Source organism: Narcine bancroftii, chromosome 3 (genome assembly GCF_036971445.1).
Source record: "Narcine bancroftii isolate sNarBan1 chromosome 3, sNarBan1.hap1, whole genome shotgun sequence".
NCBI classification, from domain to species: Eukaryota; Metazoa; Chordata; class Chondrichthyes; order Torpediniformes; family Narcinidae; genus Narcine; species Narcine bancroftii.
In genome coordinates, this window is record NC_091471.1 from 48,598,065 (window position 1) to 48,612,932 (window position 14,868).

At 41.9% G+C, this 14,868-nt stretch overlaps 1 protein-coding gene and 1 long non-coding RNA gene across 8 annotated transcripts in view; one reads left to right on the plus strand and one right to left on the minus strand.

The window, feature by feature from the left end:
• LOC138757151 (uncharacterized) overlaps positions 1-690 on the minus strand; it is a 66,000-nt gene extending 65,310 nt beyond the window's left edge. For all 3 annotated transcript variants that reach the window (XR_011353377.1, XR_011353376.1, XR_011353378.1), the window contains exon 1: positions 366-690. This is a non-coding gene — a long non-coding RNA (uncharacterized lncRNA). The remainder of the gene's footprint in view (positions 1-365) is intronic.
• The window catches only part of znf532 (zinc finger protein 532), a 163,220-nt gene that overhangs the window by 80,831 nt on the left and 67,521 nt on the right, over positions 1-14,868 (plus strand). For 3 of the 5 annotated variants that reach the window (XM_069924022.1, XM_069924023.1, XM_069924024.1), the window contains one exon: positions 3,823-6,311. In XM_069924022.1, the coding sequence (XP_069780123.1) occupies positions 3,843-6,311 (2,469 nt within the window). In that variant the 5' untranslated portion in view covers positions 3,823-3,842. Of the gene's footprint in view, positions 1-1,816; positions 1,939-3,822; positions 6,312-14,868 lie in introns of all 5 variants that reach the window. The other 2 variants (XM_069924021.1, XM_069924025.1) reach the window with 1 other exon arrangement.

Below are 14,868 nucleotides of genomic sequence, written 5' to 3' on the forward strand. Positions count from 1 at the left end.
GCTGTTCCCTTCTCCAGACCAAATAACAAATCCAATGTCATGTAATGTAATAAAGTAAAAACATTGTTCAGTTTTTCTTCCTGTTGATATTGCAGCTTAATCTAAATGTCAATGTTGTGTCCATTTTGGTGATATTTTTCTGAATTAATGTTTTTATTGCACTCTGGACTATAACAATTAATCTAGAAGATCTTTAGTATCACAATTAGGAAATGCTTTAAGGTTGGAATTTTCAGCTTTCAGTTGAGATGATAAACTAAGATCACTTCTGGTGTTTTTTTTTAGGTTAATTAAGATTCTGTGATGCTTTTCAAACTTTATTCTAGCCAAAAATATATGCTCTTTTGTTAAAATTTAACTCTTACCTGGTTATTAATTCCTTTAGTTTCAGAATAAGGACTAGGTCATTTCAGACTGAAATAAGGAGAAATTTCTTGGTGCAACGAGGGATGAATCTTTGGAAGTCTTTTTTTTCAGGAGAGCTGTAAAGGCTATCATTGAAAAGCAAGATCTCTGGATACAAAGGAAATCAGAGATATGGGGTCAGTAGACGGAAATGGCTTTGAGGTAGAAGATAAGTTGTGATATTGTCCAATGTAGGATAGCCTAAACCATACGACCAAACAAACTTATCCTAAAACTCTGAGAAACAAATATCAGCACCCCCCACCATATCTTGATCCCCGACTTCCTGCCCTGTAGATAACAAGCAGTGAGGATTGATGACAACACCCTATGTCACAATAATCCTGAACATTGTTGTCCTGTAAGGCTGCATATTCAGCCCCTTGTTGATGACTGTGGGGCCAACTCCATTGATAGGTTTTGAGTGCCACTAACATCATTGGCCAGATCTCAAACATTGATGAGATAGAGTATAAGAAGGTGATAGAGGGTCTAGTGGCATGGTGTCAAGATAACAATCTGTCCCTTGGTTTCTCCAAAATGATGGAGCTCGTCATTGATTTCAGCACTCCATTGTATATCAGTGGGTCTGTGATGGAGCTGGTTGAAAGTTTCAAGTTTAAAGAAGTACATATCACCAACAGCATGCCCTGGTCTAATCATGTTCGTGTTTCAACCAAGAAAGCACACTAGAAACTACTTGCTTAGAAGGCTGAGGAAATTCAAGCCCGAATTCTCATCAACTTTTACAAGTGCATCATAGGAAGGGTCCTGTCTGGATGCATCTCAGCCTGTACAGGAACTGTTCTGCTCAAGACAGCAGGAAATTGCACAGAATAATAAATCACACGCAGGCCCTTACGAGAGAGAACCTGCCCTCTATTGTCTATAACCTTGCCATCTTTGGGAGAGCTGCTAAAATATTAAGACTCACCCCATCCTAGTCACACTTACTTCTACCCCACTTTTGTTGGGCAGGAGATAGACGTGCTTGACAACACAAAACTTGAGATTTCAAGGACAGTTTCTTAATATTTCCAAACTTTTGAATGGATATCACACTGACAAAAGATTACATTGTCTTTTATAACTACTTTTTTTTATTCCCTGCATGACATTTTTATACTATCTCCATACTCTGTACCATTCGATAATTGTTACACGACTCCCTATATTTATCTGTCTATATGCCGGACACATATAAGGCAGAAGAGAATAAAGCAAGGCAGGAATGGCCTACAAGCACTGACTTGAAGATTTGGGGCCAAATGACCTCTTTCCAACCAGTATATATAATCTCATGTTGAGATTGTTATTTTAAAGTACTATTGCTCACTTTGCAACATCCCAAAGTTATTTATTTTCAAATCATTTGTGATGCAATTTTTTAAAACAACCCTTATTTTTAAAGGAGCACACAAAATTTGAACCTTGAACCAGCACTGACTCCTTGCCTGCAAACCTCAGGGATAAAATGTGAGCTGACCGCACAAAGTAAACACTTAATTCTGGAGCTGTATTTTTTAAATTCTGGTGAGCTATGTTTCTAGTTAATTTGAATCTGTTCTCAAATACTTCATGTCGTTTGGAGACATAAGCAACTGCAGATGCTGGAATCTAGAGGGAAAAAAAAACATAGTGGAGAAACTCAGTAGGTAGGGGAGCAATGGAGAAGCAAAGTAATGGATGATGGTTTGGATCCTGAAGCTGTATTAGGACTAATAGTGTAGAAGGTAACTAGCCAGTAGATTGAAGTGAGAGGAGGCAGATGAGAGGTGGGTCCTGATTGGAGGTGGGGGGTGGAAATGTGTGGGGACAGGAGGAAAGTGATAGTAAAAGGGGGGAGGGGGAGAGAGAATGTTGAGTCACCTCTTGGGAGGTGATGGGCAGAAACATAAGAAAAGAAAAAAGTAGGCAGGTGGTTCAGACAATGGGAACAATGAACTAAGGAAGAAGAAAAAATCTCAGTTGGATGGAGATACAGCACAGTATATTTCTGATTCTCTGAAATGCTCAGGAGTGGACATGTATTGGTTAACTGCATTTTCTGGATAACTGAGAAATGGCTTTAAGCCGCTCAGTAGCATCTTGTATCGGCCATTGCTGATTTCCCCAACACCTCCCCACCACTGTCACTGATCCCTGACACCTCCCCACCAATGTTGCCCATCTCCAGAACCTCCCCACCGCTGTCGCTGAACCTGCCCAGGAGCCCAAGGTCCCTGCTGTGATCCCAGACACTTCCACACTGTTCTCACCGATCCAGCCTGGGAGCCCGAGGTCCCTGCTCCTGCCACAGTCACTAATCCCCGGCACTTTCCCACCATCGTCGCCGAACCTCCCCGGGAGCCCATGGACCCTGCTCCAATCCCAGACACCTCCCTACTGCCATTGCCAATCCTGCCCAGGAGCCCGAGGTCCCTGCTTCTGCCACTCCCCTTCCCGGTCTGCCGCCACCAAAAACTCAGTCTTCCCTCCCATCCCCGCACCTCACCAGCAGTTAGCCTAATGCCCCCAATTAGATTTGTTCTGATGCCAACTCTGGGGATAGTGAAGAAGAAGCAATACAGTGGAGGGTAAAGAAGAAATGGAAAAAGAGAGGGGAGGGAGTTACCTGAAATGAGGACCATCTCTCTGCACTTTGTGACCCGTTGACTTCCTTCAGTCACTCACTGATGTTACCGAACTGGCGCTAACATCACGTCAGACCCTCCCCCCCCCCCCCCCCCCCCCCCCACCCCCCACATTAGCACATCGGGTGAAATTTTTTTCAACTTGTGACGCCATGTTGCCAGTGGGGAAAAAAAATGTGGACAACTGAGAATTTTGGTTGTGGTTTTCGGATAATCAGAAACGTACTGTATGGGCGAATGGTAGAAGGAAATGCGGGAGGGACTTAGTTTGGATGTCAAGGAGGGAGGGTTGTAAAAAGTGAACAAAGGGTGAGATATCTTGGCTGGACTGATCTTTGTTCAACTTCTATCTAGACATCACCCTCTCCATCCTGGTTCTAGCTGTCCATTATCCCTCCTATTTCTTTTTCCAATGATCAGCCTCTGCTTCTACCCTGACCACCTTTTCTCCTACAGCAGCCTATTTTCTTATTTGTATGCTTTCACCTATTAGAATCTGTCTCACCTCTTTCTCCCACCCCTTTCTCAGTCTACTTCCACCTATCATCTTGAGCATCTATCTCGTGGTTAATTTTATATGCTGGTTCTTTTCCCTCAACGCTCTCTGTTCTAATGCAGGGCCTCATCTCAACATGTCAACCATCTCTTGGTCTCCCAGCTAATAGTTGACGTGTGTTTGCTTAACAAATTCAGAACTGGGGAAGGAATGAAGTTCAGTTCGTACCATGATGTAAAGTACATTAACAATGTTAAATGTGGTAACTATTTTTTGTTCTTCCTGCAGCTTTGCATACCTATAAATTGATGATCATGGGGGATATGAAAACCCCAGATTTCGATGACCTCCTTGCTGCTTTTGACATCCCAGATATGCAGGTTGATCCCAAAGCAGCAATCGAATCGGCCCATGATGAGAATGAAGGGCAGCTGAAACAGAGTATACCAGTGGATGATGATGCTCAGGTTCCCTCTGCACCTGACGGGGTAGTGAGTGTTATTGTAAAAAACATCCGAACTCTGGACTCATGCGAGTCTACAGCCACAACAACTGAAACCCCAGCTCTGGAGAAAGAAAATCATTCTCAAGGTAATGGCTTGCACAATGGCTTCCTGAGTGTGCCAGCTTTGGATGGATATTCGAAGGATTCAAACAGCAAGTCGGCTGGGAGTGAAGGAGCACCAGTGACCGATGCTAAGTTAGATTTGTCCAAAACGAAGGTCGTTGAAGGCCCTGAAACTGGACTCAAAGACTCCGCCTTCAGCCAGTTCAGCCCTATTTCCAGTGCAGAAGAGTTTGAGGATGATGATAAAATAGAAGTTGATGATCCGCCACTTGTCAAAGAGGAAAGCCAACCAGTTTTTCAAGCAAACCTACTAACGACTCCTCCCGCAGAACGAGAATGTGAGAAGACCAGGAAGCCTGGAGCAGAGAATGTAGCTAAACCAGAAGCATCCGCTTCAGATGCTGAACAAAAGAGTAAGATAACGAAGAATGACAGAGAGAGTGAAAGCTCCACTGTTAACTCAGGGGTTCTAGAGACATTCAAATCCCGAAATATGGATGACAAGTTTTCTGATGAGGATGCTGAAAAGAGCTTTAAAAATTCCTCTGAAAAGCAGCTTGACGATAGAGCTCTCGATGATAAAAATGTTGAGAAAACTGGTGCGCCTGTTGCTTGCTCTTCAAATCTTCGGGCCAAATCCTCTTCCAAACTTTCTTCGTGCATTGCAGCAATCGCTGCTTTGAACGCTAAAAAGGCAGCCGCGGACACTGTTAAAGAAACACAGTCAGTCTCCAGGGGCCCATCGCCAGTTTTAAAAGAATTGAGAGAAAGCCCGAGAGTAGCTGAAAAGTCTCCTGAGGCCCCTCTGAGCCCAATGGAGGTGGTGAAGAAAGTGGGCATCAAGCATCCTGATAGTCCCCGAAGTGTGTCTAGTGAAAGTAGCATGAATGGGTGTCCTTCTTCTCCTGCCAGCTCACCCCCTGCTATCCCCAAGGTCCGCATTAAGACCATCAAAACATCCTCTGGTGAAATTACCAGAATGGTGACAAGAATCATGCCAGAGGTTGAGCAAGAGCTTGGTAGAAGAGGACCGGATCAGGCAAACTCCATGGTTGTCTCATCACTGCTGTCATCTCCAACTGCAGAGTCCCCTGTGTCTTCGCCTCCTACAACACCGATCCAGTCAGCACTTGTTACAGCTTCTGGTGCAGTGACGTCTTCTGACATTGCACAGAAACAGGTTACAATTAAACCTGTTGCCACTGCTTTTCTTCCAGTGTCTGCTGTAAAGACTGCAGGATCACAGGTGATCAACTTAAAGTTTGCAAACAACACTACAGTCAAAGCCACTGTTATCTCTGCTGCCTCAGTTCAGAGTGCCAGCAGCGCTATCTTGAAGGCTGCCAATGCAATGCAACAGCAAACAGTGGTGGTGCCAGCATCCAGCCTTGTAAATGCCAAACTCGTGCCAAAGACTGTCCATCTTGCTAACTTAAACCTACTGCCTCAGTCTGCTCAAACAACATCTGAACTCCGTCAGGTGCTTTCCAAATCACAACAGCCCATAAAGCAGACACTGATCACCACTTCTTCCACCCAGCCTCCTAAAAAAGTATCAAGGGTTCATGTGATGGCCCATTCCCAGAATGCAGTGGTTGAGACATTTAACAAGGTGCTGAGTAGTATCAATCCAGTTCCTATCTACATGCCTAACCTTACTCCTCCAACTAATGCTAATATCACCATACCACTCCGTGGTTATAAGTGCTTGGAATGTGGTGACTCATTTGCTTTGGAGAAGAGTTTGGCACAGCACTACGACCGGAGGAGCGTGCGGATTGAAGTGACCTGCAACCACTGTGCAAAGAACTTGGTCTTCTTCAACAAATGTAGTCTTCTTTCTCATGCTCGTGGGCACAAGGACAAAGGTGTAATAATGCAGTGCTCCCATTTGATTATGAAACCCATTCCTACAGATCAGATGATTGTTCCCAATTCCAATTCTAGCATCTCATCGACCACAATATCTGCGCCACTCTTGACGACGGCAAGCAGCACGACGAATGCTGTCGTGAAAACTGTCGCAAGCATAACCAGTGCAGTGATCTCTGCCCCTGCCAGTTCTCCCATTCTCCCAGCAATGCCCCTCGATGAAGACCCTTCAAAGCTTTCCCGACATGGCATGAAGTGCTTGGAGTGCAGTGAGACATTCCTGGATGAGATTTTGCTTGCCACACATTTCCAGAATGCTGCAGAAACAGGAGGCCAGGTAAATGGAATTGTGTCTAAGAGCACTGTTCTTGAGTTCAATGTTCAAATTTATTGTCAGAGTATGTACGTGACATCACATACATTTGCATGCATTCAAATGTTTTCTGTGAGTTTCGCCAACAATATCTTGGTTGTTTTTTTTGAGACAATGGTGTCCTTAAACATACTATAATTATGCTTGCAGCAAGCAGTAGATGCAACTGAGAACATAAAAAAGCAATTCATTTATGTAAATATGGCTCTATGAATTGACACTGAGATTTCCAAAGCTTAGTTCAAAAGATTAAAAAGCTAAGTTGTACTGTGTACTTTTGACAAAGACACATGGAGAAGTAGTTTAAGGGGAGGATTTCCATAACTTTTGGCCACTTGCTGATTGTGTGGAATTTGCATGTTCTCCCTGTGACTGTTCATATTGCCTCCAGATGCTTTCTTTTTCTTCTGCATCCTAATAATGTACAGATTGGTAGGTATATTACCTTCCTTAAATTGCCCGTGGTGTGTTAATGAGATATCGAATGTTAGGGATAGAGGTGGAAATAGCTGGTGGAGGGTGATACACAGGAACACAAAGGGGGAACACAAAATTCTGCAGATGCTGTGATTGTAGTGAAAACATGGAAATGCTGGAGGAACTCAGCAGGTATCTCAGCGTCCATTGGAAGTAAAGATATATAACTGATGTTTCAGGCTGAGCCCTTCTTCAAAGCTACTCATGCTGGAATTTGATAAGGAAGGTGATGATGGAAGTCATTATGGTAGAGATAAATGGCAGAGAGAACCAGATGGGGGAGGACACCAATGGGTGAAATGTGTTGGTAGTTGGATGGAACTAGGATAGGGAGGGGGATTAAAATGAGTGATGGGGGGGGGGTTAGAGGAGAGGATGGGAAAGGGTGCACCCATGGAAGGACCAGAGGTGATTGGAAGGAGAAAGAGAGAGGGAAATGCAGGAGGGGGTTTAAGTTTATTGTATTAAGGCGGAGTAATAATTAGTCAGGGTTAGCTGAAATTTGAAAACTCAATGCTCATACTTTGTAGAGTACTTTGGCAGAATATGAGGAGATATTCCTCTTGTTTGTGTTGGGCCTCAACCTGGCAGTGAGAAGGCTGAGTTCCCCAGCAATTTGTCTTTTTTTTCCCCCTCTAGATTACATCTGCAGCCTCTTGTATCCCCATTTGATTGGTTACATTTAATTTTGATTGCAGCAGGACATTTGAGAGGTTACAACAAAGATGTCCTGTCGACACACATGACCTGACCTTTCAGGAACAGTTGTTCTATTTCCTTTCTTCTCAGGACCTTGCTAATTCCAATCTGTTGTCCAAGTTCCCTTGCATTCTGGTCTGCAACAGTTGAACTTGGTGAGCTTGTAGATTGACAAAGTGATGATCCTAAAGCTGATGATTTTAAATTCCAATGAGAACAACCAATCTTAACATAGAGGACTTGCTTTTGTTTTGATTTTCTCAGTTTGGAGGTTTTAGTTTCTTTGGTAAAATTATGAATTTAAACAAAATTGTTTACTTCAAATGCAAAAACTAGTGCACTAGATTTAACTGATAATATAACGATTACAATCGTTGCATAAGTTTTAGTGATTAGCTTTTATTTTCCTTCCTATGCTTTATTGTTCTGACCATTCCCCCTTTAGTTACTCCACTGTCCAATGCATTCCATGCTCAACAAAAAATATCAATGGCTTACGGGCATTTTGAAATTCACGTGCAGCAATTTTGAAGCTGAATTAAATGAAATGATATTTATTGCCGGCATGAAATTTAGTTGGTGAAAAAAAAACTAAAAAAAATTAGTGATTCTACTCAGAAGGCATTTTGGAATGTCATTTTTATTGTTTAATATAGAAAATATCAAGATGGGCATCTGTAGGACAATAAAAACAATGGGTTGTTATTGCATCCTTTCAAAGATGTAAAATGAGTGAGAGAGAAAAAAAGTTGTAGCCGCATGCTACACAAAAGAACGACACTCAAGTGTGGTCAGGTTAAGCTCTGCTTTATTAGGGTCCAAGCCCGACTTTTATATCTTTCAGGTTCCTGCCGTTCACCCCAATTACTGATGTCACATTCTGTATGGACAAAGGCGGGTTTTCCCACCTGCGGGTACATCCTTGCATGACAATACCTTCTTCCCCACGCGCTACCCCCAGTCTGTTGGCTGTACAGTGGGGCCAGTGCCGTTTTAGGGTCGCTAGCTCTTTAGGCTGCTTTAGTCGTTCATCTGCCGGTTCGCTTGCTGGGGCCAGTGCTGCTGTGCAGTCTGCTGGCTTTACGTTGCGTTCGCCACCCAGAGCACCGGCTTGCTCGCTGTAGCAGTGGGCTGCCACAAGGTCACAGTCATCTGGAGCAAAAAAAAACTCAACAATCCTTTTGTGATGTTGGAGCATTAGTTAAACAAGGTGTGTGTGTGTGTGTGGTGGGGCGGGGGGGGGGGGGGGGGGGTGGGGGGAGGGATGGAGAGGTAAAGATCCTAATAACTGTTGGAAAGAAACTGTTCTTGAACTGAGAAGAGCTTGTCTTCAGGCTTGTATACCTTTCACCCAAAGGTAGCAGTGAGGAGAGCTTGTGCCCAGGTTGATGGGCATCATTGATAATGTTGTCTGCCTTCTTGAGGCAGTACTTTACCTAATGTGCATTCAATGGATAGGAGGTTGGAACGTGTGGTTTCATGACTTGTTCATGACAATAAATTTTGATTCTTGTGGTCCTGGCTATGTTTGTTACTTTCTGGAGCCTCCTGCATTCTTGGGCAGTGAATTCCCCAACCAGGCTATGATGCAACCTATCAGTATACATTCCACATTGAACCTGGTGAAGTTGGACAGAGTATTTCATGTCATGCCAAATCCCTCAAGACTCCTGAGAAAGTAGAGGCATTGTTGTGCCTTCTTCACAGTTGCCTTAATGTTCTGGCTTGAGGAAAGACCACCTGAAATGTGCATTCCCAGTAACTCTCCACCTCCATTCCATCAGTAGAGACCAGGTGAATTCTCTTTTTCCTAAATTCAACAAGAAGCTCCTTGGTTTTGTTTAGGTTGAGAATGAGATTGTTGGCTAAACAGTGTCTTGATCTACATTCTGTTTCTGGTTATTCCACCAACAACGGTGGTGTCGTCAGTGAATTTGTAGTTGGAGCCATTTGGCTGCACAATCATGAGAGTAGAGGGAGTAGAATAGGGGATTAAGATCACTAAAACTATTATAAGTTGTGATTTATCTCATTATTATGTATTACTTGGTACAATGTAGAAGGAAGCCATTTGGCCTGCTAGATCTATCTCAGCTCTTGGAAGAGTAATCATATCCGTTCCATTGGGCTTTTTACTTTCTTGAATGTACTCTCCCATGAAACTATGAAATTTTCTCACCCCACCCACTATGTGCTTTTAATCGACGCAGAGAGATAATAAAGTGGCGGATGTGATTAAGCATGCCCTTTTTTTTGTCTGTAAAGCCATACTCATCCATAAAATGAGCATTTTAGGCTCAGATAATTTGAGCAACTATTCTCAATGAGTACATGATTAGGCCGCATCATAAAGCATAATATCTTGAAAGGTTTTAGTGGGACAAATTTGTAAATAGTTGAATTGTGTCCAATTGAGGGACTTCTATTGATTGCAGAAATGGCAACCAATGGGAGACAACTGGGATTCCTGTCTTAAACTGAGTTTCACTAAATAATTATTAACCAACATCAATGATTTGAAAATTATTGCCATCATCAAATTTAAGATTTTTAGGTTAGATTGGAACCTATTTTTTAATCCCTAATATGGGCAACAAAGGGGAAAATAACTTTCCTCATATATGCTGTAGACAAAAGTGGAACAGTTTTTACCTTGGGCACTACTTTCTCCCTCAGGGATTGCCACCCAATGGAACCATTGCTGACGACAAGTAATTTATCTCCCCTTACATATGATGGGATTTACACTTGGTATTTAAACAAAATAATAATTTAAATGCAGTGCACAGCCTAATGAAGTATGCACACTTTAATCTGCATGTTATTATTTCTGCCTCAACCGGAACAAGATTAAATTAATGGATACCCCACATGTAATTTTCATCAAACTATTATTTTGGAAAGGTTATTTGATGCACTCCATAGGATTAATAATTAGTTAGCTGAACAATTGAAGTAATTAAGAAAGATTTTTTGCATGAGTCAGGATTGTTTATTGAGCTGATGTGACTTCTGAGGAAAGATGTTTGCACAAACTAAATTTAGAGAGATCCTTTTGACTCTCAATTATTTGTATAATTTTATTTATATGTAGATAGCTACAAAAACAAATATAAATAGAACAATATTACATTGGTGAGAGTTTGGATGAGAAGGTCCAGACATTTGTGGTTTTTGCTTTATCAAGATTGTGAAATGGACAAAATTGTTTTGAAACTGGTTCAAAATATTAAATATAAGGAGGCATTTCATGTGAATGACCATGGAAAAGAAGTTAAAGAAACCTCTTTGCCTTTTCCTGAAGTATACACGTGTGTTTCCCCTTTTCAACCTTCAATCAAATCACAGTAATACTCCACCACTACTCTCTGTTTTCTATGGCTAAGCCAATTTTGAATCTATTCTACCAAGTCTCTGTTGATCTTATGTTCTTAATCTCTTGAGAGAATACCTGTGAGAGAATTTGTTTAATGCTTTACTAAAGTCCATTTAGATCAGTGGTTTGCAAACTGGATTCCACCTTAAGCAATCCCTATGTCATAAGTGTTCTGTGATTAGTAAGAAATTGCTTAAGGTGGTATGTGAGTGGGAAGGGAAAGTTGAGAATCATTGTTTCAGACCCAATTGATGCTGAAATATTTGAGAAAAATCATCATTTGCCCATTTCCTTTGGAGTTATGAAACCATGCACATAACAAGTCAATTAGGTATAATTAAAACAATGGTTTTCAAACTCTTTCCACTCACAGAGCACTTATGCCATAGGAATTGTTTAAGGTGGAATGTGTCAATCTATTTGGGAGGGGGGGTGGAGTTTGAAAACGACTGATTTAGATAATATCTACTGGCCTACTCTCATTAATCTTTGCCACCTCTTCAAAAACCTCACTCGATTGTAATACACGATCTCTCCTGCACAAAGCCATATTAACTATCCCTTACAAATGCATGCTTTTTCAGTTGTATATTAATTCTATCCTGAAGAATCTTCTCCTAAGCCTATAATTTCCTGGTTTGTCCCTATTGCTTTATTAAACAAAGGAACAACAGTGGCTATTTTCCCACTCCTCTAGGACCTCACATGTTGCTAAAGTAATGAAAAACCTTTGTCAAGAGCCCAGCAGTCTTCTTCCTTGCAATAACCTGGGATGGATCTCATCAGGCCTTGAGAACTTGCCACCTTAATGTTCTTCAAGAGACCCAACACCTCTTCTTTGTTAGAATATCATTATACCCATCCCTGATTTCACTATTTCCCCCATGTTTTTTCCAATGATTGCACTTCCTCTAGCTTCAGGCATAAATTCCTCCTTTTGTCTTTGAAGGGTTCTACCCTGTCTTTAGCTAACCTTTTGTTTTTAAAAGTGTGCATAATGTGCCTTGGAATGCTGCTTAATCCTGCTCACCAAGGACCTGCCCTATTTTAGCCCTCCTGATTGCCTGCTTGCCTCAAAGGTCTGTCTGCATTCAGCCTCTGAAGCCTCACATATGCTTCCCTTTTCTTTTTGACTCAATTTGCAACTTTTTACATCAATCAAGTTTCCTGAATTTTACTATTGTTGTCTTTCTTCCTCATGGAAACATGGGCAAAAGAGGTTAAATTGAGAGAGGAAGTGAAAGGTAGCATTTGGTTGTGTATGGTATTGAGGATCAGGGAGAATTAGAGGGTAAATCCTCTGCCGGTTGGAATCACACTATCCACAAAGGAAGATGGTTGTATGGTGGAACATAATAGTGCAGGAGTGACCTCACTCAACTGTACAGGCTGGCCCACCTCTGACCCTGTAGCTCCTCCCTGTAAGATTCCCAATAAAGGCTGATAGCCCTAGTCTCCTCTCTCCATACCAGCCTTGGATCTGGGGCCAGCAGCATGTAGAGACATGCCTGATGTTTCAGGATATTAAAGCCTTTAATCACTTGCTTCAGATCTGCTTGTGGTTATTGATCGCACTACAGGTTGTGGTAGTTGGAAGTCCATTATCTCAGCCACAGGACATCTCTTCTGGAGTTCCTCAGGGTAGTGTCCATGGCTCACCCAACTTCAGCTGCTTCACCATAACATTCCTTCAGTTGTGAAGTCAGAAGTTGGCACGTTTGCTGACGATCACATCAGGTTCCTTACCATTCGTTACTCCTCAGTTGATGAAGCAGTCCACATCAAAATGCTGCATGATATGGCCTGATTGGTGGCAAATAACATAATTACCCCATAAGTGTCAGGCAATGACAATGATCTAGACTAACTGGTTGAATGAACCAAAAAAATGGCAGATGGAGCTTAATATAGGCATTGCATTTTGGAAGGGCAAACTAAGGCAGGGCATAAACAGTAAATGGTAGGGCACTGAGGAGTGCAGAGGAGCAAAGAGATCTGGGAATATAGATATACAATTCCCTGAAGGTGGCATCGCAGTTGGACAGGGTTTTAAAGAAAGCTTTTGGCATCTTGGCCTTTGTAAATCAAAGTATTGAGTATAGGAGTTAGGATGTAATGTTGGGGTTGTTTAAGACGTTGGTGAGGCCAAATTTAGAATATTGTGTGCCATTCTGATTGTCTAACTACAGGAAGGATATCAATACGATTGAAAGAGTGCAGAGAAGATTCATTAGGATGTTGCTGGGTCTTCAGGAGTTGAGTAACAGGGAAATTTATTCCTTGTAGCAAAGAAGAATGAGGGGAGATTTGATAGTTATAGACAGAGTGGATGCGAGTAGGCTTTTTACACTTAGATTGGGGGGAGATAAATACGAGAGGTCATAGTTTTAAGCTGAAAGGGGAAAGGTGTAGGGGGAACATTAGGGGAAAGTTCTTCACTCAGAGAGTGGTGGGAGTGTGGAATGAGCTGCTATCTCATGTGGTGACTGCAGGCTCGATCATAAATTTTAAGGATAAATGGATGGGAGAGTTCTGGAGGGTCATGGATGGGAGCAGGTCAATGGGACTAGAAGGCCTGTTTTCTGTGCTGTAGCATTCTATAGTTCTAAGATGAAATCCAGCTGATCACCCTGACATTCAATGAAATTACCATCACTGAATTGCTCACTATCAATATCCCAGGGGTTACCATTGACTAGAAATTGAATTGAATTAGCTGCATTCACAATGTGGTTACAAGAGCAGTGGAGAGGAGGCTAGTAATCCTTCATGTGTAACTTGCCTCTTTACTTCCAAAGCTAGCCCACCATCTGCCAGGTTGAAGTTAGGAATGATAGGTTTTGACAAGATAAACAGGGTGTAATTATTTTGTTTCAGCAATAAATCGATGGAGACATGAGAAAAATGGGTTGACATCTGAAAAGGAGTGGCAGAACAATCAATAATAATTTTCAAAGGAGAATGAGAAAGAGGCAAATAGAGGGCTATGGGAAAATAAAGTGGAATGGAACTAATTGAATAATAATTTCAAAGCACTAGCATGAAGCACAAAAGCGTCTGTGCAATGAGATTCTGCGATAACTTGAATCATGGTTTAGTTGATCACCTGCTTTGTTATCCGAGAGTATCACATATCTTTAAAGATTTGTTTTGCTTGTTTAATTTGATAATGAATAATCCACCACAATTGCACTGATTAAAATGTACCTGTTGCAGTTATAATTTGGAACCTAAGAAACGTCACAAAATATTTTACCAACCCCTAGCCATCTGCAGTCAGTGGTTGTATCCTTTCCAGTCGAGCAGTAATATTATTTTGATTGAACAAACTAAGTCATCCATGAGTGAATTTATGTATCATGTATGTATATTTTTGTTTCAATGTTATTAAAGTTTGAATATTGCATTAGATTACCAACTTGCAACACCTTGGGTATTTTGTTTCAATGTTTAACAATCCCCTCCAGATAGTGTTCATTATGAAAGCTGGTTTCCAATTTTGCTGAATTGTTTGCTGTTGTACTCACCTGCTACAAAATTACGTGTGGTGATTTCAAATGATCAGGTAACAGAAAAGAGAACACAAACGCTGCAGATGCTTCAGCCTTGAGCAGACAGAGGATTGTTGGAGCAACTCAGCAGGTCAGGCTCGATCCATGGGTAAAAGGCAGTCAGTGAACATTTCAAGTCTGAATCCTTTATCAGGACTAAAGATCTTCTTCTTCTTTGGCTTGGCTTCGCGGACGAAGATTTATGGAGGGGGTAAAAAGTCCACGTCAGCTGCAGGCTCGTTTGTGGCTGACCAGTCCGATGCGGGACAGGCAGACACGATTGCAGCGGTTGCAAGGGAAAATTGGTTGGTTGGGGTTGGGTGTTGGGTTTTTCCTCCTTTGCCTTTTGTCAGTGAGGTGGGAGTAGTTAAAATAACACATAAAAAGGAAAGAAGCTTGTGAAGGACCCCAAAGGTGA